A 25,200-nucleotide genomic window follows, 5' to 3' on the forward strand; every position below is an offset into this window, starting at 1 on the left:
TAGAAGCACCCTCCGTACGGGAACATCAGAATGTTTTATATGAAAAATCTTCTCAGATTACCTTAGTGTGGATCCCTTTTCATTGTTTCATTCCGGGCAATGATAAGGTGGACAGTTTGGCTTAGGTGGGCGCAACAAACCATGATATTTATGATAGAACAATTGTCTACAATGTTTTTTTTTTTACAATTTTCTCGACAGAGTACGCCTTTAAACTGGCAGATCTCTTCCTTTAACTACGGGTTAGACATCCACTGCAAATTGGGCACACGGATAGTAATCATTGCGTTTGTGAATTGAACCATCATGACAATGAGCACACGGTTTTGGTGACGCTGAACTCTGTGGCACCAGATCGTTACTTCTGGATACCCTCAGAATCTGAGAAATACAAACCTATGTTCCAGTTTGTGGTTTCCTGGATCAAAAGAACAAGACATGAATGATGCCGATTTATGAGTTCCGTAAACCGGGGTAAGATTATGCCAGTGGGGGGTGAGATTGTGCCAAACCCATTGTTTGTCAGCCATCTCATGGCGATCACAAGACCCAACTTTCTTGAATAAGTTTCCTCTAATATTTAAACAAGAAAGGCTAGTCTTCTGTTCTGAATGAGATGGCCGCCAAGTCACGGGTTGTATGATACAATCTCACCCTCACTGGCACAATCTGATCCCAGCTGACGGTACTTGAAAAGCAACAGAGTGCTCAGCAAACAACAAGCCGAACCGCTGATTAAAAAAGAACATGCTAGTTTTAGCTTTAAACTTAGTTTCAATTCGTTCCGCCTTTGAAAGATATTCTAGAAATAAGATTTATCTGGTTGAAATGTTGATAAAAAGGTTTGGAATAAGTAGCAATTAGGAAATATGCACTATTGTTCCAGTGGATAAGCATCTAACAACGTGGACCAGACGTGCTTACTATAGACACTATATATATAGACCTGCGAAGTGAATGACAGCAACACTGGAATCGCTGGTTTTTTATATTGTTGTTATTTGTTTGATACGAATTTTTCATTATGTTCATTTTGGCTCGCTCGTTTGACAGTTGTTTTGGCTCGCTCGTTTGACAGTTGTTTTGGCTCGCTGCGATTCAGTCCGCCGGTCTATATATATATATATATATATATATATATATATATATATATATATATATATATATATATATATATATATATATATATATATATATATATATATATATATATATATATATATATATATATATATATATATATATATATATATATATATATATATATATATATATATATATATATATATATATAGTGTCTATAGTTTTTTTTTTTTAAGGGGGGATTTGTTAATAGCTTGAGTATTTATGATAAATATTAGTAAATAATGAGTATGTGTGTCCAATCACAAATGGTGACTTCTCAACACTGTTAGAAATTTGTAATTTTAATTGTTAGGATTTGTTTGCTTTCGCAATTAGGACTTATCATTTGTAGGGATTTAAACCTACTTGTCAGAAAAGGGGAAGTTAACTTACAACTAACTTAATTGCTAACTTATTGGCTATAAAGAGAGCTTATCGAAGCAATTGAGGATTGCAACGATTTTTGTCGAAAATTGTTAATAATTTTATTTGACATAGCTTCTAATGGTTCAACACCAGTAAGTCTATGTAATTCGAGTGTACCAAACCAAGGAGGACGCTTCAAAATCATTTTCAGAATTTTATTCTGAATCCTTTGGAGCGTTTTCTTCCTTGTTGAACAGCAACTTGACCAGATCGGTACAGCATAAAGCATTGCTGGTCTAAAAATTTGTTTGTAAATCAAAAGTTTGTTCTTTAAATAAAGTTTAGAATTCCTGTTAATGAGATGATATAAACATCTCGTATATTTGATGCACTTGGCTTGTATACTCTCAATGTGCTCTTTGAAAATCAGTTTTTTATCATAAATTAGTCCCAAGTACTTAACCTTGTCGGACCAACTTAAAATAACCCCATTCATCTTGACAACGTGATTATTGTTTGGCTTGAGGAAAGAAGCCCTAGGCTTATGCGGAAAAATTATCATTTGAGTTTTAGAAGCACTTTTGCAAGTAGGAAGAAAAGGAAGAAAAAATATCTAAACTTTTCTGCAATCGACTGCATATGACACGAAGACTTTTTCCTTTTACGGAAATGCTTGTGTCATCGCAGAACAATGACTTTGTGCATCCTGGAGGCAAATCAGGAAGATCTGAAGTGAATATGTTGTACAGGACTGGACCCAAGACTGAACCTTGAGGCACACCTGCTCTGACAGGAAACCTATCAGATTTTGAATTCTGATAGACAACCTGCAGAGTTCGATCAGTAAGATAATTTTTTAAAATTTTGATTAGGAAAATTGGAAAATTGAAAGTTTGCAATTTCGCAATCAAACCTTTATGCCAAACACTGTCGAATGCTTTTTCTATGTCTAAAAGAGCAGCTCCAGTGGAATAACCTTCAGATTTGTTAGCTCGTATCATATTAGTAACTCTGAGCAATTGATGAGTTGTGGAATGCCCATGGCGAAATCCAAACTGTTCATTTGCAAAAATTGAATTTTCGTTGATGTGTGACATCATTCTGTTAAGAATAACTCTCTCAAACAGTTTACTTATTGAAGAAAGCAAACTGATTGGTCGATAACTTGAAACTTCAGCTGGGTTCTTATCCGGTTTTAAAATGGGAGTAATTTTTGCATTTTTCCATAATTTGGGAAAATATGCAATTTTGAAGCAGCAATTGAAAATTTTCACTAAAAAATCCATTGTGCTCTCAGGGAGATGTTTGATTAGTATATTAAAGATTCCATCGTCACCAGGTGCTTTCATATTTTTGAAATTTTTAATAATTGATTTAATCTCATTCAAGTTAGTTTCAATTATTTCTGCAGGTAAAAAATTCTGGGAAGAAATTAAATCAAATTGACGTGTGACTTCATTTTCAATTGGACTCACAAAATTCAAATTTGAGTTATGAACACTCTCAAACTGCTGAGCAAGTCTTTGAGCCTTTTGTTCATTGGATACAAGAAAACGTTCACCATCTTTAAAAACTGGAATAGGCTTTGAAGGTTTCTTAAGAATCTTCGACAGCTTCCAAAATGGTTTTGAATATGGTTTCAATTTTTCAACTTTAGTCTCAAAATTTTGATTTCTCAGAAGAGTAAATCTATGTTTAATCTCTTTCTGTAAATCTTTATAAATAGTTTTAAAAACAGGGTCACGAGAACGTTGATATTGACGTCTGCGGACATTTTTCAAACGAATTAGAAGTTGAAGATTTTCGTCAATTATTGGTGAATCAAATTTCACTTGAGCCTTTGGAACAGAATAATTCCCGGCATCAACAATTGCACATTTTAATGCTTCCAAAGCGGAATCAATATTCACTTCGTTTTGCAAATCAAGCTCATTATTGAAATTTCTCTCAATATGAGTTTTGTATCTTTCCCAATTAGCTTTGTTATAATTAAAAACAGAGCTCATAGGGTTTAAAACTGATTCATGTGATAAAGAAAAAGTGATTGGAAGATGGTCAGAATCAAAGTCAGCATGTGTGATCAAATCACTACATACCTGACTTTGATCTGTTAGCACCCAATCAATTGTTGAAGGGTTTCTTACAGAAGAAAAGCATGTAGGACTATTCGGAGACAAAATAGAATAGTATCCTGAAGAACAATCATTGAATAAAATTTTGCCATTGGAATTACTTTGAGAATTATTCCATGAACGATGTTTAGCGTTAAAATCGCCGATTATGAAAAATTTCGAACGATTTCTGGTGAGTTTTTGTAAATCACCTTTAAAATAATTTTTGAGCTCGCGTGTGCATTGAAATGGTAAATATGCTGCGGCAATAAATAAAATCCCAAGTTCAGTTTGAACTTCAATTCCCAAAGTTTCAATAACTTTCGTCTCAAGATGGGGAAGAGCACGATGTTTGATTCGGCGATGAATAACAATTGCAACTCCACCGCCGGAACCCTGAATCCTATCATATCTATGAACCACGTAATTGGGATCATATTTTAATTTTATGTTAGGTTTCAAAAATGTTTCAGTAATAATTGCAATATGCACATTATTTACTGTTAAAAAATTAAAAAGCTCATTCTCATTGGCCTTCAATGAGCGAGCATTCCAATTTAATATTTTAATTGTTTTATTTAAAATCATTGCTAAATTTTAAATTAGAAACAATTTTAATAGTAAAATTTGTGCCTATTTGAATGGCTTCAAACATTGATTTTGCCTGCAACATGGCGTTCATAAGATCGAACATTGCCTGTTGCAAAAAAGAAAGTTTACCTGCCGTAATAGGCCCCAGGCAGTTGACATTAGAAAAAATATTTTCGGCAGCAATATTAGCTGGAGTAATAGGTGTACAATTATTTTCTAGCGTGTTTTGCTTACCCATATTAACGGTCATTTTCGAACTACCAACACTAGGCGGTATAATGTTCGAACTACCTGTAACCTGTGCATAAGTTAAACGGGTATGCAAAGGAGTAGGTAAACTATGCGTCACTGGTACGCTTGGAGAATTTTGTTTTGAAGTTGGTTTTAATTGAGAAATTGAATTTTGTTTACCTTGCCTTGCCTTAACAATTGCTAAACGGACTGGGCATTGATAAAAATTTGACATATGGTTGCCGTTACAATTCGCACAGCGAAAATTTTTACTCTCTTTCACAGGACATGTGTCCTTTTTGTGAGAAGAGTCTCCATAATTAAGACATTTTTGGTCCATGTTACAGAATTTGGAACCATGGCAAGTACGGCATTGGGTGATATGCTTTTCACCTCCGCCATACTTCCTATAAGTTTCCCACTTTACACGCACATTATACAAAGCATGTGCTTTTTCAAAAAATTTTAAGTTGTTAACCTCATTGCGGTTAAAATGAATTAAATAATTAACAAGGGAAATTCCAGTTCTCTGACTGTTTTCTCCTCGTGATTTTTGTTTCATTAGAATTACTTGGGTAGGGGCTATGCCAAGTAATTCTGTTAAAGTAAGTTTGATCTCATCAACGGTTTGATCGTTGGTGAGACCTTTCAATACAACCTTGAACGGCTTGGCGTTCTTGGTGGCATATGTAAAAAATTTGTACATCTTGTCAGTTAAATACTGAACAAGACGATCACGACCCTTTACTGAGTCGGCTAATAAGCGGCATTCACCTCTACGGCCAATTTGATAGGTAACTTTAACGTCAGAAACAAACGTTGAAAGTTCCTTTTTGAATATATTAAATTCAGAAGAAATAGTTACCACAATAGGTGGAACTTTCTCCTTTTTTAAAAATTTCATATTTTGTATAGTTTCATTATTAGTAACTTCCATTTCACCAGCTTCTTGCTCAGGCAAAATATCAAAAGGATTGTCACTACAGACACTCGATGTGTCAGAAAGAGATGCCTCTCTTTTCCTCCCCGCAGCGATGCGAGGTTTCTTTTTCCGTCCAGCCATTTCAGGTGATACGAAAAAAGTTAAAACAAATGTTAAATTCAAAAGTAGGTAGTCTTGAGAAAGACTGATGGGAAATAATTTTCAGGTAGTCTTTAAAAGACACACTGACAAAACACAAACTTTGAAGCTATAGGCAGTCAAAGACCAGTCCACAAGCAACCGAAAAAACGTCTATAGTGTCTATAGTGCTTACCCCTTCTTTACTGTCACTTTTTTATCCATGCCCTCAAATTGTCACACTAACCTGAGGATCCAAGAAAAGGACATCTTGAACAAATAAAGGATGAGAAGAGCTGGCAAAGAAAAGCTACCGTCGTTTGCAAAAGGCTATAAAAAGCTGCAAAACTAAAGTGGCTAATTAGAGTTCAGTATCCATTTTTCATATTTAAATTTATTGTCATACATCACCCGGACTAACACATACGATTCGCATAGATTTTCTAGGATTCCTCACATTGGATTCGTGAGCGTCCTTGAAAAGGATTCCTGAAAAAGGAATCCTTAGGAATGCCCTGTATATGGCTCTAGGATTCTTGAATTAGAATCGTGAGTGGGAATCCTCCGGATCGTGTTTGCGATTCTTTTCACGATTCCCTCATCGTGTTAATCGGTATCCTGGGAATACTTACTCAGGATTCTCTGCGTGTTAGTAAGGGCAGTTGCATTTGCGCTCAACATGTTATGCCCGATGCGCTATGGTCATATCCATTTGTTCTTCTATTTGAATGCTGGGAAAAATTACCTTGGCTTTGAAAATCAATCACACTAGCCATGGCAATGATATGACGGACGCCGCGTGCCATCGTTCGGCTTTGAGGAGCAAAACTTCGGTTTCAGGTGTAAAACTTCGGCTTTCTCTTTTGCTGATGTGTATCCGATTCGTTTTTCCCGTGCATAATGAATAGGAGTGAGCAGTTGCTTGTCAGGTGTAGCGTAAAATAATTGCGCGCGCGGAGTCCTTTGATTCCCGCGTAGTGCAAATCTCAAGTAACAATCAACATGCTTCAAAGACTTAGGATTGTATTGTTTTCGTTTTATGTTAAGTTACATTAAAGACTTTGATTATAATTTGGTTTTATTTGGTAGCCACAAAATATGATTCGCAAGTATTCTTTACAGCCATCCTGTGCCAACCGTCATATGCATGAAGTTGTATGATAGTCCCTCTGATGACCAAATAAAACTAAAAACCTGCAGACTATAATTGTGGCTAAAATAAAACTAAAAAAATAAAACTAAATTAAGAGAACTAGTTATGATGAAGGATTTTGAGAGCGTTCGAAAGTTTATCCGAAAACAACATGTCGCCTTTAATGAAAAAATGCGGAATTATGAAATTCAATCCTAAATCAGCATTTTGTTTTACAATATTACCGATACCACAGAGTAGTTTTGAAATTCGAATGATAGATAAAGTCATACATTTAACAAAATATGACAAATCATGGCATTAATTCAATCATCACTCTAGTTCAGAGGAATTAAATTTTGATTGAATAGTCATTTTCTACAGAATTACGGCGGCGAGCGGTGATTACGATAAAATTTGTGGCTAGTTTCACCATAAATATTTCACGGCATGCGTTTTTACTTGCACGAAAACGATTCAAATGACACTAATCATTATAGAAAGAACTAACACACTTCTGTTTTCACGGCACTGTCGGAATATAATGTTGGCATTGAGAAATGAAACCAAGATAAAATTTATTGCTTCACATTTAATTTGGAGAATATATCTCAGTTAAAATTTCGAGGCTATTCTATGGCAGGCAAATCGGCCTGTTAAAAAATCTGGTCCTATGATGGAGCGCATATGAAGTTTTGATGACTGCATTAAACCTGGGCCAACTAGCCATGACACATGTAGTTAATAGGTGGTTATAGCCGCGTGGTCGGCATTGAAGGTTTTATGTTTTGGTTCTATCTAGCTCTAAAAAACTCAGATATAACCTATTTTGTTACTTGGGATGTGAAATACACCTTGCTCTTCGGTCGCCCGGAGGAGAAAACCAAGTCTGGTGCCCATCGAAGAATGGCGTATTCAAATTCACCCAAGTTTACTATATTTTTGAATGCAGTGATCATCCGAATTTATCTACCCCTTAATGGGAAAGTAAATTTTCTGTCTATTTCTTAGGTGGATTGATCACCCTTCTTTCTATATTAGAAGATTTGAATCACTATTTCATTGTTCTCACGAAAACAGCAAAATTAAGCACTGTGCAATGGTTGATTTTTAAAAGTCAACTACATATATCTGCGAAGAGTTGTAAAAGTACTAAAATATTAAATTTAAATAGAAAATCATTTCACTCTGACATTTTTTAAATGAATTGTTATATAATGATAAAGTTAGATGAAAAAGGTGATAAAATCGAGGGCAGACAAAATCGTTACGTGATATAATCGGGTGACTGCTGTATATTTAAAATATTTGTTATAATTTTCCATCTTATTTCTGTTCCCCAGATGGCATACGAACCGGGCGACCATGTGGGCATTTTCCCCGCTAACCGAGAGGAAATCGTAGACGGCATCATCGGACGGCTTTCCGGTGTCAGCGATCCAGACGAGATGCTGCAGCTGCAAGTTCTCAAGGAAAAGCAGACTCAAAATGGTAACACTCATGGTTCGTAACGGAAAGCGAAATGTTCTCACCCATTGTTTTATCCGGATGCAGGTGTTTACAAGTCCTGGGAACCGCATGAACGACTACCGGTTTGCACTCTACGGACGCTGCTGACCCGTTTCTTGGACATTACGACACCTCCATCACGGCAACTTTTGACCTTCCTGGCCTCGTGCTGCGAGGATGAAGAGGACGAGAAACGGTTACTAATTTTGGCCAATGTACGTTAAATGGATTGATATTTTATTACAATGACATGATTTTTTTAATCAACCCAGGAATCATCCGCCTACGAAGACTGGCGCTACTGGAAGTTGCCTCACCTGTTGGAAGTTCTGGAAGAATTCCCATCCTGTAAGCCTCCGGCAACGGTTTTGGTGGCTCAGTTGAATGCTTTACAACCTCGCTTCTATTCGATATCATCTTCGCCGAGAATGTACTCTAAAGAAATTCATCTCACGGTCGCTATCGTTACCTACAAGGCTAAGGGTTCGATTGCTCGATAGATGTGTGAAAATGTTTATGGTTAATATTTTTCTTTTCTTTGTAGATGGACAAGGAGCTGAACATTTTGGGGTTTGTTCGAATTATCTGGCAAATTTAGACGGCGAAGACAAGCTGTATCTGTTCGTGAGGAGCGCATCCGGTTTTCACATGTCCAAGGATCCGGACAGGCCAGTGATTCTGATTGGACCTGGTACGGGTATTGCGCCGTTCCGATCGTTCTGGCAGGAGTGGAGTACAATTAAATCGGAATTGCCTGATACTAAAGTAACGCAAGTTTGATTCGATTTTGAAGAGAGCTATTTTATTCCATGTCAATTTCAGATCCCAAAGGTATGGCTCTTCTTTGGCTGTCGCACCAAAAAAGTCGATTTGTACCGTGACGAGAAGGAAGATATGTTACAGAAGGGAATTTTGGATCGTGTTTTTCTAGCGTTGTCTAGAGAGGAGAATGTACCTAAAGTAAGTTTTAATTGCTGCTCTATCTAATTATTAAATGATAGCAAATAATTGATGCTATCCACTTGACAGACTTACGTCCAGGACCTGGCCCTCAAAGAGGCGGACTCAATTTTCGATCTGATCTGGAACGAGCAAGCACACATCTACGTGTGCGGCGATGTCACGATGGCAGAGCACGTGTACCAGACGCTGAGGAAGATTCTAGCCACAAAGCTAACAAAAACCGAGTCGGAGATGGAGAAATACATGCTGTCACTGCGGGTGAGTTATCTGCTAAGTTGAAACTTACTTACCGCGAAAACAAGTCGTGATAATCTATCACGCCGAGCATCACTGTCGAACGTAAGAATTTTCAATTTAAATCGAAATGCGCCAGTCTGTGCCAATCAGGGCAAAACGATACACGTGCCAACCGATTTGAGACCGATTGACACGAAAAATGCAAACTTTAATTCCGGTTTTCGAACGGCTGAGCAGCGTTCGGCAACGATGCACTAATAGAATCACTTTGGCCAAAATCAGTCGGTCACGTGCACAGTTCCGGACGTGCGTTGTCCTTGTGGGACAACGGTTGAGTCGCTGATGCCGCGTCAGCGATAAAACGTGCAATTGGTACGTTTTATTGCTGTTTTATTCCTATTTAGAAACAGTCGATAGAAGTGATCGATGGGGTGTATCTCAGGCAGGGCTGCCAGTTGAATGATTTTGCAATTTGACAGTATTATAATATTGCAGTATAGCAAACAATACTTCATAGTTACATTGCATATAAAATGAAGATTTTAATTGTTCACATTTGGTTCAAACTTTTATTTGATTCCATTGAACAGCGTACAAAAAATAGCAACGTAGTATTTTTTAATTAACATATAAACACCGATTGATTTGCGAAGGGTAACTAACGCTGTTCGATCGATCCTCGTTGGCATTCAAATTAATGGCGTCAGCGAAACACTAGTAGACTAGAATTAGAAGCGCGGCAAACGTACGAATTAACATGCTCAACTTTTTCAGTTGAGCCAGCAACCTCCAACAGTTGTATCTCCGTCCTCAAAACTTCCGTGGATCCCAGCAATTGGGCACTATATAAAAAAGAATATCACTCTCTATCAGTCCAGAATAATATTACCCTTTACATTGTATTTTGGAGATGAACAAGGCATGAGGCTGTGAGCCACTATAATGAAGATAATAAAAGCAAAGGTTCGAATTACGAGCATAAGATGCAACTGAAAAGTACCTTCTCACTACATTGTCGAGCTCGATTGATGGGGCCCGCAAAGTACAATGCATGGCACGTCTCGTTGTTGTCGTTGTTTGTTTTCGTGGAACACACAAGATTCATTCAGCTTCGTCGTCGTTGTTGCCGGTTCCGCGAAACTTGATCAGTGTGATTCCTTCTTACCGATCCATGCAGGCATGCATGCATGGCCGCGCACTGTAAACACTGTTTTGCTGAGTACGGTCGAGATCGACGCCCTGTACCTTCACCACCCCTATAGGGAATCCGAATGGCCGCTGATGCCGGCAATCGTCGATCAGTTCCATCGTTGTGCCGCAATCAATTCTCAATCGACAGTCACGCACGGAATTTCAAGTTTAATTACCAAAAGCGATTGACGGTTAACTACTTTGCAATTGCTTTGGTCGTCCTTTGCTGCTCAATCGAGTTACAGTTGGCTGTTGTTGGAGACCGATGATTTCGTAGAAACTAGCTCAAAGTTCATTTGAAACATTCCTCTTTTACTGATAATATTAACAGATATGGCGATAACCGTTGGCATTACGCGTGCAAAATTGGAATCAACTTTTTGCGAATGATTCATTCCTAGGCGAACAAAAAAAAAACAATCGATCGTTATGACGAGGTTTTATGGTTTTGCTACCCTGTCATGCTTCCCTATTGGACAAAGCGGCACGATTTTGCCAGCCGGTACCAACTGCGAACGGTAAATTGGCCGCTCGTTTGTTGATCCCGCGCAGGTCGTTGATGTTACAAGTCCTTCGTGTATCAGATGAAACGTGCATGCAAAACAGTGTCGTTCGTATGCATTGTTGATCACTGTGTTGAGTGATTCGTGCATGATTGGGATATTTTTTTTTATCTCGAAAAGCAAAAATTTATTGTAGAGATGAATTGCCGTAAAGTGTTTATTAGGTTATGCCAGCCATTGAAGCGCATTGTGTATAAAATAATGATCTATTAATTATTCGAATAAATTCACATATAATACACAATCTAAGCCAAAATCATTTCAATGTGATGTTCATGATTTTGTTGCAAAACTATCTATGTTGATGATCAATATAATCAGTGGATTATTTTTATCACTTTACTTCAAAGTCGTGCATGGAAATCAATGTAGTTCTTTCGCTTTCGGATATAAATTTTATTTTCCTTTTTACCATTGACCTTCGTCAAAAATATTATAAGTATCAAAAATTTAATTATAATTATAATTATTAATTATAATAATATTTTAATTATATTATAAGTATCAAAAATTTAGCGCTGTTAGTCGCTGTTGCGTTAATAAATACTGCGAAAGTTACTTCTGGAACATATGTTTTCTTCAAACTTCGTTCAATTGTCTCAACTGTCTAGAATTCCTTTCTCTAAGACACTACACGCAAAAGTTGAAGTCTTGTACAATCGTTGTGTCTTCCCGATTCGCACAAATGTTGCACAGAAATCGCACAATAAATGTGTGAAACGCATAACGCAACGGCTGTACTGCGAATACATTGACATAGAATGAAATCAGAATATGTATCATATACCGACACTTTATTTCTCGCGTCGAGTGTATTAGTGACTGCTACTCATGGATTATTATTTGCTTCACGAAATGAGCGAGACACCCGTGCTGAACATACTTGATACCAGTGTTGTTAGTCTCACTCATACTGTCGGTGCGTGCTTGCTGCTATTCAGAGAAATGCATGAAGAAAAAAAAGTATCTCGAAAGCGTGTGTGCAAAAGACTTGAAAAGCGTAGCATATGTCTCGTCCTCAAGCAGAAAGGAGGAGAATGGTTTTGCTTCTCGCTCGCTTTGCAATGCTGCTTGATACCAGTTGAAACTGTTTAGGTGTAGTAGTTTGGAGCTGCCAAATACATTTGAGAAACGCTAGAGCATTAATTGCGTTATGCCCAACACGCAATCATTGTACTGGTTCCGAATTACATCAACAATTGCGCTAAAAACGCACAATTTTGTACTGGTTTCGCACCATCCAACTTTTGCGTGTAGTGCAAGTCAGTCCTTTTACCCTAGAATGGGGTTCCAAAGATCATAGGGGAACTGCTCCATTATTCATCTCAGCCCGTATATTCATCTCATTCAACATGTAAACACAATTGAAAACAGGAAAAAAACGCATATTTTCTTCCTAAACCAATCTGCTAATCCATGGAATGGATTCTTCTTAGTACACTTTAGATTTCTCATAAAGTATAATCCTCGAAAACTAACTTAAAAGCACTAAATTTGATATTATAGTCGGGCATCTGCACTCGAAAACTCATTTAATTCAATCACCTACCTCAGAAAACAAAATCCGCGCATCGTTCTATACGGCTACAACGGGACTCGTTCAGCAGCCAACCAAAGTTTTTTTCATCACTAGCGGACCCCTTTTTATTTCAATCACTAAACAAAATCACTCACTACACTAAGAATACTTCAATCTTTGAAATGTTCACCTCAGATTTGCTAAAACAAGCTTCAATCAGCAGAAATATATGAGATGAATTCCTACAATTCCTAAATTTCAACTGTATGTATTTTCATCTGTTTTCACTGAATTGAAGAAAATCAAGAGTTGCCAAATCAGTTCCTGTTAATACGAAAAAATCATACTGGAAATATTGAATTATTCCGACATAATTGACATAAATCTACAGCACTGTGGTGGTTACCTAGGTTACCAATTTTGCTCGTAAACAACTGCAGCGGATATCTGGGTAACCTACTACGACGGGATGCGGCTATGTTCATTCAAGATGTGTTTCATTCATAATAAACGGTGTGATGAATATGGGGGCGTCGTGAGATGAATAATTGAGCAGTGATTCAAGTTTTGAGATGGATATGGAAGCGTTGTGAAAAATGGTTTTGTTTTACAAAATTTAGGATAAATCTAGCTAATTTTACTAAATATACAATGCTGAACGATTCCATAAGAGTACGTAAGCACATTTAGTTTATTTGTTCAATGATTTCGTGGAAATTTGGTATTTAATCCGTGCATGCTTCGTGAATATCGGATTATTTGGATGAATAATGGAGCAGTTCCCCTATAAGCCACAGAAGCATACTGTAGCACAAGCTCAAGGTGATCTAGATTAAATTTTTGAAACGCCAAAAATTTATGCATATTGGAATGCGCTAGAAATTACGGCATCTTTTGTTCTACCTTTTCGATTCAAATAAAATTTGACTTTTTCTAAATATTAGTAAAACAATATAAACAAACATTGAAGGTATTTATTTTACATACAAGCAGAATTATTTTCGTTGCTCCTTGTTTTCTTAAAATCCCTCAGTATGACCGTTTTGTGAATTTTGAATCTCTTATTGTAAATAGCACTCAAAAGTAATTATTTTCGTTTGTTTTTATTAGCAATAAACCTAACCATATGAATCTACGTATCAATGAGCTACCGATTAGCGAAAAATCCGCTAATATGGGTTTAGCGTTTGGCGATTATTTAGCTAAATTTTTCAGTTAGCGATTAGCGTCGCCAAAATTGCAGTTAGCGGTGTCCACCACTGCTAATAGCGCATTTCTTTATTCCACTGGGTCAGTGCAAATCTCCCCAGGAGTAAAGAAACGACATTGCGATTCACGACGCAAGTGAGAAGCAGGTGCCAGATAGTTCTTCACGAACAAAGCCTATGGGGTGGTGTGCTAGGATCTCAAGAATCCACGAACATGGCAGAAGATAAAGTTGAATAGCAGCCGCAACAGGAAATTCAAGATATGATTCTCAAGATGGCCCAACTTTTACAGCAGATGTCGGCCCAGCAGCAGCAACCTCAGTATCAAACCCCGGAGCAGATTTTGGAGTCTCTATCATCGAACATCACCGAGTTTGTCTTCGACTAAGAAAACGGGATTACGTTCGGACTTTGGTTTAACCGCTACCAGGACCTCGTCGAGAACGATGTAGGCCAGCTGAATGATGTGGCGAAGGTACGTCTACTTCTCCGGAAGCTGGACACCCATTCGCACAGCCGCTATCTTAACTACATCCTGTCGAAGCTTCCCAAGGACGTGAAGTTTGAAGACACAGTCAAGATTCTCAATAAAATCTTCGGGCATCAAACGTCAACGTTCCGGAAGCGGTTCATGTGTTTTTTTCACGATTGTTGTTAACCATCTGCCGATGAACATTTAGCAAGCAGAGAGCACCTAACCGCTATTCAACCATTGTTGACCTCAGCCAGGTTTCTCCCGATGTAATGTGCTGAACGGGCTTTCGGCTAGCAGGTCTATAAGGTCCAGTTCTTTCAAGTTCTTACGGTCTGCTCTCATGATGCTGCAGTGTTGATACCAAACTTCCACATCTCCAACAAAACTGTCAACTTCGTAAAAAATTACGAAACTCTCGGTTTTGCGCTTTAACTCTTCCAACGGCATGCGTATTACGATAGCGGGATGCAGCGAGGACAACGCGTCAGGTGCACTATCTTCACCAAACCGTGTTTCCGATGAGGTTACAAGACCCAAGTAACACACGTTACTATAGAGCAGTTGAGATAACTCTCTAATACTAGTTGCAGTTATAGATTTCAGTTGACATTACCTTTTCCATGACATCTCTATCACCAGAAAAGCGCAAAAATTAAAGGCTACTAGAACAAGTACTGGTACTTTATGAAGTATTATAAAACTTCATGAAAGCAAGCCAACTTGTTGAGTGCCAATACGGTGGAAATACGTTGAAAATAGGTTATTTTTAAGTTGTAATTGCTAACTAATCGAAACATCGTTGACGCAAGCGTAAAACTTTCCCCATTTCCCCGAATGTATCATTTCCCCGAATTTTGATTCCCCAAACGTACCGTTTTCCCGAGTTTCGATTCCCCGAATGTAACATTTCCCTGAAATTTGATTCTCCGAGTGTGAAATTTTCTCGAAATTTATTCCCCAAAAGCGCGTTCTAAGCAATACTAGGATTTTCCCCCAAGAAATTCGGTTCATTGTTTCACGATGCAGGTGCGAAATGATGTGTAACTAATTAATCACGCTTTCTTAAAAGGGCATAACATTTTCGTAGAACACTTAGGTCGCTTTTTACGCGGTTTTTTACGCAGGTTTTTTTACGCGGCTATTTTTACGCGTATTCCGGATTTTAAGCGGTTTTTTACGTATTTTCACGCGGGTTCTCTTGACGCGGCACGTATTTCCCGCGTAAAAAGCGACTTTGGTATATAAGACATTCGCGCGATTCTATCGATGCGAGAGCACCGCGTGACCATCTACCCAACCAAAACCAAACAACAAATGTTAACGAATTAATTCATGACGAAACCACGCAGCGAAGGTCGCGCGTCCTCAGAGTTAATTTATGAGTATGAGAGCATGAGAGACATACAAATGTTAATGATGAGTATATGTATCGTGATTTTATAGATGCGAGAGCAACGCGTCCAATCATGAGAAAGCGAATTATTTTGGACCAAGCGAAGTGGTGGGTAGGGTGGTGAGGAGCTGAAATATTAGAAAGTCATCTATTTTACAAAAGCTCAAGGCAAAAATTCATGTATGTATTTACTTGAAACTTTTTAGCATTTTGTATGCTCAAACGAATTTGAATTCTTTAACTACAAAAATAACGAAAGTTTAAATCTTGTGTTTTTTAATAAAATTATCTAAAGATTAACAAAAAATAAGCCAGAGTGAAAATTGGTGTTCCATTTACCTAAGACTCTTCAGCGCTTTGATTATTTTGTTGACAGTTTGAGATGAATCATCGAACTATTGTCAAGATTCAACTAGGCAATTTACCGCTTCGTATGTCCCTATTCATAGGTATGCTCGTACCCATAGGTGTATACCTGATGCGGCTTTGCCGCATAATCGAGGGCAAGGGACTGTGGTGGCCCCCAAGGCCGACACTGCTTCCGCAGCCCGTGCCGGCCGCCGACCCGCCGTCGGAAGCGGCGGCCACGTGCACTTAAACAACTGATCTGTTGGATTTCCTAGGTCTATTCCAAACATAGGGGTGATCGCCTAGTTTACGTCCGAACGAGCGGTAGCGAGTAAGGACAGCATTCACCCCGGGCAATCGAGTTGGCCAAAGGCCACGAGTGTGTTGCATCATATGTAGTTTTTACTGTAAACTTATTTAAATGCAGAAATTGAGCTATTGGAAGTTCTCATAGACCGGAAGATGAAAATAGGGTCAGAATTCGTGAAACGGATCACTAAAAATCGCGATGTCTCATTTTTTCAAATCAATATCAGAAACTTCAAGAGTTTCGCCCGGGAAGTTGATTTTCCAATTAAGTTGTAGTTTCTAAAAATATTTTTGTTTGGACAAAAAATATTTTTTAATAGTAACTATTTGAAACAATATGTTGAAAAACAATGTTCTGGGGCACTGAAAAATCTGAAAAAGATCCCAAGTATTTTCGACCAAATTTCGAAACTGTCCTGGAAATTTCGAGTTGATGATATTTTTTGTTCAAAAGATATGGGGTTTCAAAGCTGGTGCCGCCACGCATTTTCAAGTGAGAAACGCCCCTAAACCCACCTTTCTTCAGTTTTCGTATCAAAATATGCAGCATATTTACCAAAAGCAATAGTATGGGCGCTCTTAATCCGCTGGTGCGTTTTGTACGGTAGTCCTTTAACTAAATTTTGCATTGTTTTTTAGTAAAGAGTGTAGATAGACTTGCGAGTTGTTTGGGCCATAAAGTTTATTGTCTTCGTCGTTAAATCGGGCAAGCCGATTTCTATTTTGACCGTTCCATCAAACTTAGTTTACAAAAACATAAATTACAGTAGAACGTTTCTGTTGTGGTTTCCGGAAAAATAGTACATAGGCGTGGTACACAAATTACGTAACGCTAAAAATCTAGATTTCAGACCCCCTTCTCCCCCTATGTAACGATTGGTAACGTTCGACAAGACTCCCCCCATCTAAAATTACGTAGCGCTGATCAGGCTGACCCACCTCTGAAATTTTGAATTTCGAGCAAACATCACAATTACGTAACTGTTTTTACTACCCCCCCTCCCCCCTATGTAACAATAAGTAATGCAGACTCAACCCCTCTCCCCCCCTTCATGCGTTACGTAATTTGTGTACGACGTTATACATACTTAGATTTTATTGCCGAGAACTCAACAGCTGATAAACTCGGCGAAATGTTCTACAAGTTCTCGGCAGAATTTTTAAGAACTTCGGCAAACGAAACGTCAATACTTGCTGGTTTACGGTAAATCGATATATTTGCTGAATGTTCGTCGAAATATATTGCTGACATTCGTTAAAAAGTTCGCCGAGCTCAATCAGCTGTTGGGAAGTTTGCCGAGATAAGTTAAGTGTGTATGAGAAACATCCTCTGGGAAAATGATACATTCGAAAAATGATACATTATTTTTCGGGGAAATTTTACATTCGGGGAATCGTTTTTCGGGGAAGTGTTACATTCGGTGAAATATTTTTCGGGGAAGTGTTACATACCGGAAAATAATTTTCGGGGAATTGGTACATTCGAAAAAATCTTTCGGGGAAATGATCTTCGGGGAATCGGTACATTCAGGAAAATATCTTTCGGGATAATGGTTTTCGGGGAATTGTTATACAATCTTTTTTTTTTGGTTGTTTTAAGCATTCTAGCCTTGATCACGGAGAACAGACGTTCCTCTTATTTGCAAAGGATGTGTACAAACTTGAAACCGTCATTTTAAAATAAGTGGTAATGCTCCCGTTATGTGGCGCTTGCGTCACTGACAAAGCAAGCATCGATAACATATTAATACAGCAATATTTTGCAGTGCAACTGGAGCACCACAGAACAGATGTCGCCTTTGCCTTTTTTTATTAAAATTTTTACACACGATTTTTTTTTTATGTGAACATGAATGTCTATTCTTTTGATGACGACTGTACTGAAAATTTTCAGTTAATGATGGAACAAAAGGTTACTGCTGTACTGAAAATTGTTTATAGCTATTTAAGGTTGTCCGACTTTTCCTAGAAAACCATTCCCCAGAAAATAAAGTGTCGAAGGATTTTCCCCAGAATGAACCATTCTCCAGAATACCAAATCCCAGAATATACTAGTTACCAGAATTCTAAACCCCTGAAAGTACTAGTTACCAGAAAATCGTTTGCCAGAATGCACCAATGCCCAGAAAACTATTCTCCAGCATCACCGTAACCAGAATTCTGAATTGACTGTTTATCGATGACTGCAGCCCAAACCGGGAAGCGTATGAACCCGGGCGTGGCGGGCGAGCGAGCGCACCGCACGCCCGCGCGAGGCAGACGAACGGGCGGCCCACACCATCACACGGCCGGACGCCCCGGAGTGCGTTGAGGCAGAAGCGCCGGCAGGTCCACGGCGCGACACCCGCGCGAAGCGGGAGCACGACCGCAGACCCGCGACCCGGCAGCCCCGTAGCCCGAGTCATCCCAGTCTTCAGAGCCAATCCTTATTCCGAAGTTACGGATCTAATTTGCCGACTTCCCTTACCTACACTGATCTATCGACTAGAGACTCTGAACCTTGGAGACCTGCTGCGGATTCGGTACAAGCTGTTGAGAGTTTGCGTGCCCCAGTCTTCGATTTTCAAGGTCCAAGAAGAGAATATCGACACAGCAATTTAATACCATGCACTACTAGCCTGTCCAACCATATCTCTCTATGAAAGACTTCCATGGCTAGTATGACTGTTAAACAGAAAAGAAAACTCTTCCGATATCTCTTGTTGGCTTCTCGAAGGAAAGGATTCATGTTGCCATGATTACAAAGGCGCTACCGTTTCCGGTGTGCACGCCAATGCAAACGTATACTCAACAGGCTCCGGAATTGTAACCGGGTTCCCTTTCGCTCGTTTAATACATACTAGTGGATGTTGCATCAACCCAGGTAAACGAACGAACCTCTACAGAGGTAATTTCTGCAGGGGGGGCTGCTCCCAATGTGAACTAGATTAACCGAATTAGGATAAGAAGGGGTATTTTAGATTTTTGGTCAAGGAGCCTCAGAAATCAATTCGCTACTGTGTTTTTGTGGTCGACTTGTGATATTCATTCAGCCAAAAACGATTACTGAAAGTTCTCTGATTTTATGACTATGGCCTGGTGTCAAGCGCTTACTTATTTACTCCATGAAAGAACAAATGTATTAGTTGACAATAAGTTGATTCAAATGATATAAAAACTCAGTTTTTAATAGATTTTCCATGTTAAAAAAATAAAAATGCATATTTCTTCGTTCCTGGATAACAGTTTTCTGGAAAACGGTATTTTCTGGGAAATAGTTTTCTGAGCATTGGTTCATTCCGGATAAAAACTTTCTGGGGATAAGTACTTTCTGGGTAACAGTTTTCTGGTGATTGGTACATTCTGGGATTGTGTTCTCTGGAGAAAAAGCTTCGGTGTTTTATTTTCTGGGGAATAGTTTTCGAGGAATTGTTATACAATCGCTATTTAAAGCCATCATTTTACTCACAGTGGTTTGTTGAAAAACTTTGAAGTCAAGTGGTTTTTCAGATGTATCGGTAAAACATTTACTTAACGTATTTTGTTTCATAGTTCGAGAAAATATTATTATTCTGGATGAATATTTGAAAACATAACTTTAAAAGTTAACATTAATTTTCTTGGTCGAACATAGTAGATGACTTTCTATAATAATTATGCGTTAATTTTCTGTGCTTTCTATTTTTTCGGCAGGATGAAAACCGTTACCATGAGGACATCTTTGGTATCACACTGCGTACGGCAGAGGTACACAACAAATCACGTGCGACCGCTCGGATCCGGATGGCTTCGCAGCCCTCGTAAATATATTTCTCTCCCAAAGTTGCTGCTCACTGGAATGCATCCGGATCTACCATAACACTAGAGCACCGTTTATAAAAAAAACTTGATAAGCAAGGCATAGCGTTTTGCAGTATGACAGTTACATACAAGCACATACACATACACATACACATACACAGAGGTTCACAAGAAACCAGACGCACAGCAGGCATAACTCAAACAAGACAGATAAAAGAAGAGACAGTTTTTATAAATATTTATCTCTATTCCTATCGTTACGAGCACCAAAGTAAAGTCAAAACATAGAACACGATCAGCTAATCAGAATCGATAAAACTGTTTTATTTTGCAAATGAGAGTTTATAAAACACCAACCGGGGTCGCGCATAGGATTGATTCGGAGCGAGCGAGTCTTTTGCAACGAACTGTTGCAAAACTGTACTGTTGATTTTGACATCATATAAATTCATGATCAGCTAATCTCCAAAGTTTAGAATAGATTTTATCAACATAGAAACCAGTCGAATGCTGGTAACATATCCACCAGATCATTACTCTATACATGTTAAATTTCTGACCAACATAGTCGATTCAGGAGCGTTGTTCGAATTGTTCTGATTAGTTAGGCCATACGTCTCGATCTAGAGTTTTTATATTGAATTTTAACTATAATATTTTACATTATCTATTGTACAAAGTTAGTAGAATTATCTATTAATCTCTTTTTTATTCTATCACTTTCAATCTGCTTTAACTGTTTTTTGAAAAAAAAAGATACGTTCGAAGCAATACTCTTTGTTTGTTTGTCTAGCATAAAACCATTACAGAGATCAACGTTATATGAAATTAAACAAAATTGCACAAATAAATTGAACTAATGAAGGCAACTAATAGATTCAACACTGAACATCATAAAACTAATCGCTCAGAGTGGCTGAAGCACGTTGAAATAACTTTGATTCTCGTGAATGTTGAAAATAAATGAAACTGTTTCAGTGCCTCTAAGGTGGCACTTTTTCGATATATCATGCCAAAAAAAAACATGCGGAATGAAGGTAGATTTTCCCAGAATCAAAAACAACAAACAAAACAAGCAAAACAAACATAATCGAAAAGACTTCAAATCTAGATGTGAGCAACTATTTTCGACTATTTATACTCGTAGTTGAAATCCAGAGCAGAAAATGTCCTATTTTAAATAGTTGTAACTTGGAGCCTCTTCTTCTGGTATGATGTATCTTTTACACTGTAGTCAACAATTGTAAATAGTTTCACACAGCAAAAAAAAAAAAGACACAAATTAATTATAACAATTAACAAAAATTCCACTGGTTAAATTTTCAATCGTTCATTGCCGTGTATCGCCAACAGCAAGTACAGAAATAAACTTTTAATCCATTATCAAACTTTCAATGAGATTTTTTATGACATGTCCCTCTAATTCTTAGTGGGACATCCTATGCTTCAAGACGAGCGATAAAACTGTTCGAATCTTCTGCCGATCCAAGCAAACTTTGAGCATTATGAGCATACGTCAGCAAAAATCGTCTTGGAAAAACACGAATCTTGCCATTCTTAGTGAAGTGACGTTGATTGGGGTCAGATTCCTAAGTAAATTAGTGCTGAATCAAATAGTATTGAGATGGAGCTGTGAGATTGGTGTCGCTGTTACTGACAAATTTGTAAGCGTTTGCAGTGTTTGGTAGATCACTTGTTTAAACAGAGGGACAACAAGTTTGCGCCGATGGAGTGCAAAAGATACGCTGAACTCTTGTGACGTATCGGGTGATTGAAATATTTTTTTTATATCTCAAAGTTTTATGTTAATATTTGGACCAAGTTTTTTTTATTGTGAGTGTTGTTTTAAAATCCATTTTTTACATTTGTTACTCTCTTGTTATGATACCGTAATTTTGTGTTCTTTTTCCTGTGTTGCAAACCTAAGATGCGAAGTGATTATTTTGCATCTCCGCTTGCTGTGATTATTACTTGTTTCCTGTCGTTTAGAATGGCGAAGCAAAGCTCCGTTTACATTCCGAGTCATGCATGCCTCGTGCTGCGGTACACTGAAAGCATTTCTATTCCTTATTGCATAACCTTCGCAGTGACCGGCAGTGGTTGGACATATTGCAAGTAAACGACAGCTAGGCACGGAACCATTTGAATTCTCGCTACACAACCGTTATATTTCGTTTGACTATTTCTTTTATTTGGCTTCCTTCGCGTCGGCCACCAATAAATCGGACCGAAGACTTGCTCGCTGCCAACTCGTGTCATAGTTCTACAATGTAGGGTGGATTGATTTCTATGAATATGGAAAAAATCCTAAGAGGATTTCTACACACCCTATTGAATTGTTTATCACTTCCCGAAGCCGGTAGCTTGGTGACAAACTGTGACAAGTCTTTTCGCAGGACCAGGAAGCTCGCCTATTGATTTTTTTACAATGCACGTTTCTAAACCACATATTATATGAAGTAGAAAACCCTTGACATTCGACCTTCTATGCTTTCCATTTACGATACGGCTTTCGCTGTTGGCCTTCCGACTGACGGCATTCCAGAACGCACAAGTTCATGACCTGAGCTGCAATTGGAGAAGCCAACCAACGCGAAAGGCGGAACGAGCGATCTTCGCTGCACAGCGACGACGTTTTTTCGCCAACTATTGTGTAATACATGATTCCCTAGTTTGAGGTACGCAGAGGTCCTCATATTACGGTTGGCAACTTGGTTCGTGGGAAATGAACCCGTCGCGACCGGAAAAGGTGTATTGGTTTCGGTTTCGGCAATTTCGAATTTGCAACCATGCAGAAAATGCCTCCAAATATTCGTTTGGGTGGATTGGAAAGTTGAATGACTGTTGGACCGATATACGATGCTTAGACAGTATCACAGAACAATGGATGCGCCTTGATGTTGAAAAAAGACTTTTAATTTTTTTGATGTATTAATTTGAAATTGATCACGGATGTTATTTTATTGTATATTGTACAGAAAATTTATTCTGATTGTGCTGCTTCAAATTGGCCGAAATTTAATCCAAACCATCGAATGCAATTGATATGTGCGTGTTTACTAAACTTTTCCATAAGCAAAAACAACAGTTCCAATAACAGACAATTGATTGCAAGCAATTTGAGGGGAATCCATGAAGGTAAATGTGCTTGACGCTTCTTTTTTTCCTAGTGCATAATGCTGAGTTATAAAAAAGAAACCGAACACGCGTCAAGCAGACTGGCGAAGTCGTCTCGCGATTGGACAGCGTTGTCGATCACGCCACAAATGACAAAATTTGACCATATTTCAATATTTGGCAGCCCAATTGAAAACTGCTGAACCCGATAAAACGTCCGGCGACGGGTTTCGATTAATTGAAAATAAGCATTACAACACCGCCCGGACAACCCGAAGAATGCTGGCAGTTCAATTAATTAACAACTCTACCGTCGTCGACATGACGACACAAACGAGATACGGCGGTAGAGCGAAGATCAGGCGCCAGCCGGTCAGTCTTACCAGATTCCAGACAGGTTGGAATCCGGAACGGCTCCGATACTAAAAATAAACTCGTTCGCCCGGCAAGTTGGGTTTCTTTCTACCTTTAATAATGTTCCATTTCACGCGGCACTTCTTTACTTTTTCGCTAAAAAAATCCGTTATCTTGCTGTCGCCACCTGTCCGACTGGTTTGAAAGTGATCAATTAGCCTTAGATCTCTGTGGCTGCATAGCACAGAGAGACAGCAGGAAAAAAAGCTTTGGTGCTAAGCGGATGAAGAGCATAATCAGGGCCTACAAATTACTTCTGACTTTTAGATGCAATATTATGCTGTCGGTTTTGTGCAACCGGAAGCTCAAATTGACGCAAAAGCTGGCGCCTGCTTCTACTGACGGGAATGTTGTGAGCTTCTTTTTTTTCTTGATCATGTGATGATGTTATTCAAAATTAGATAAAGGAAAATGAAAACCGGAACGAGTTTCGAGGGATTTCATGACTATTCTGTTGGGCAGTCAATTGACAGCTTGAACTTGATTTGCATATTTTGACACGCCGAATGGCACGAAGTACGAATTTCTATTGTCAATCAATTTGCCAGTGGCGCCTAAAAGTAAAAGTTATTGGCTTCTTTTCGAGTAGATATCAGTTCCTGTTCATCAATCAATGTTATGCAATTTTCGCGAATACTTTTGATGGATCATGGTGAGTAAAAATAGGTTTGCATTATAACACTGGTCGACAAAAGCGAATAAAAGAGTGCTGCCCTAAAGCTCGAAACAGCTGCCCTCGAAAGATTATAGCTTTTGACCCATTCTTGTGAACTTTGGTGCCCCTAGTTATTACCAAAACGTGTCAACTTACGTGAGAGTTCGCATAGTAATTGCTCGCCGGGTTTGTCGCTTCAACGCTATGTTTACGAGAACCTCATTTAAGTTTCTGAAAAAATGTTCAGAGACTTCACTATTCACAGGAATGGCTAAAAACCTAGAATCTTTCTTTTTTTTTAGTTTGAGCTTTAGGGCCACATTTATATTGACGAGTGTTTATAATTATACCGTTAGTTACGCTACGAGAAATTCCGGCGGCGATTGTGTGGCGATTGTCTACATAAACGGTTGAGAAAAAAAGTTTTAATTCTGTATGTTTTGTGGTTTATTTTTCTCTAATCTATTACTCCTTCTCGAGTCCACCACGTGCAACCAAATTTGATTCCACCCGCGCATTTGATACTGCAACGAACGCAGCCATAGCATGAACTGCTGCTTCGTTTATTATTGTTGACAAGCTTGAAATCACGAACCGAACCATTCACCCACTTCGGGTCGACCGTTCATGCGTTCATTTCTAAGCATGTACAGTGTATTATGCCCATCGTCGTCGTCGTCGTTGTCGACCACCCCGCGTATGCTGGCTGGTAGGAAACATAGAAGCTTAGCAGGCGTCGCGCGTTCGTTCGTCCGTGGGGTGAAGCAGCAGGCCAGGCAGCAGCATGAAATGAAGCACGGCCAGCAAGTGTGCGGCGGCCGCTCCGGTTAGTTAGTCCGTGTTGAGATTCCGTTCAACGTTGACGTTGTTTTTCTAGACTCCGGGGCACACACGTTGGCGCCT

The 25,200-nt window shown here is 38.6% G+C and overlaps 1 protein-coding gene across 2 annotated transcripts in view; it reads left to right on the forward strand.

The window, feature by feature from the left end:
• The window catches only part of LOC129729392 (nitric oxide synthase), a 163,795-nt gene extending 142,296 nt beyond the window's left edge, over window positions 1-21,499 (forward strand). For both annotated transcript variants that reach the window (XM_055687941.1, XM_055687942.1), the window contains 7 exons: window positions 7,960-8,107; window positions 8,171-8,340; window positions 8,398-8,608; window positions 8,670-8,890; window positions 8,948-9,085; window positions 9,155-9,346; window positions 20,004-21,499. In XM_055687941.1, coding sequence (XP_055543916.1) covers window positions 7,960-8,107; window positions 8,171-8,340; window positions 8,398-8,608; window positions 8,670-8,890; window positions 8,948-9,085; window positions 9,155-9,346; window positions 20,004-20,114 — 1,191 coding nt within the window. In that variant the 3' untranslated portion in view covers window positions 20,115-21,499. The remainder of the gene's footprint in view (window positions 1-7,959; window positions 8,108-8,170; window positions 8,341-8,397; window positions 8,609-8,669; window positions 8,891-8,947; window positions 9,086-9,154; window positions 9,347-20,003) is intronic.
• The last annotated feature ends 3,701 nt before the right edge of the window (window positions 21,500-25,200 follow it).

The sequence above is a fragment of the Wyeomyia smithii genome, chromosome 3 (genome assembly GCF_029784165.1).
Source record: "Wyeomyia smithii strain HCP4-BCI-WySm-NY-G18 chromosome 3, ASM2978416v1, whole genome shotgun sequence".
NCBI classification, from domain to species: Eukaryota; Metazoa; Arthropoda; class Insecta; order Diptera; family Culicidae; genus Wyeomyia; species Wyeomyia smithii.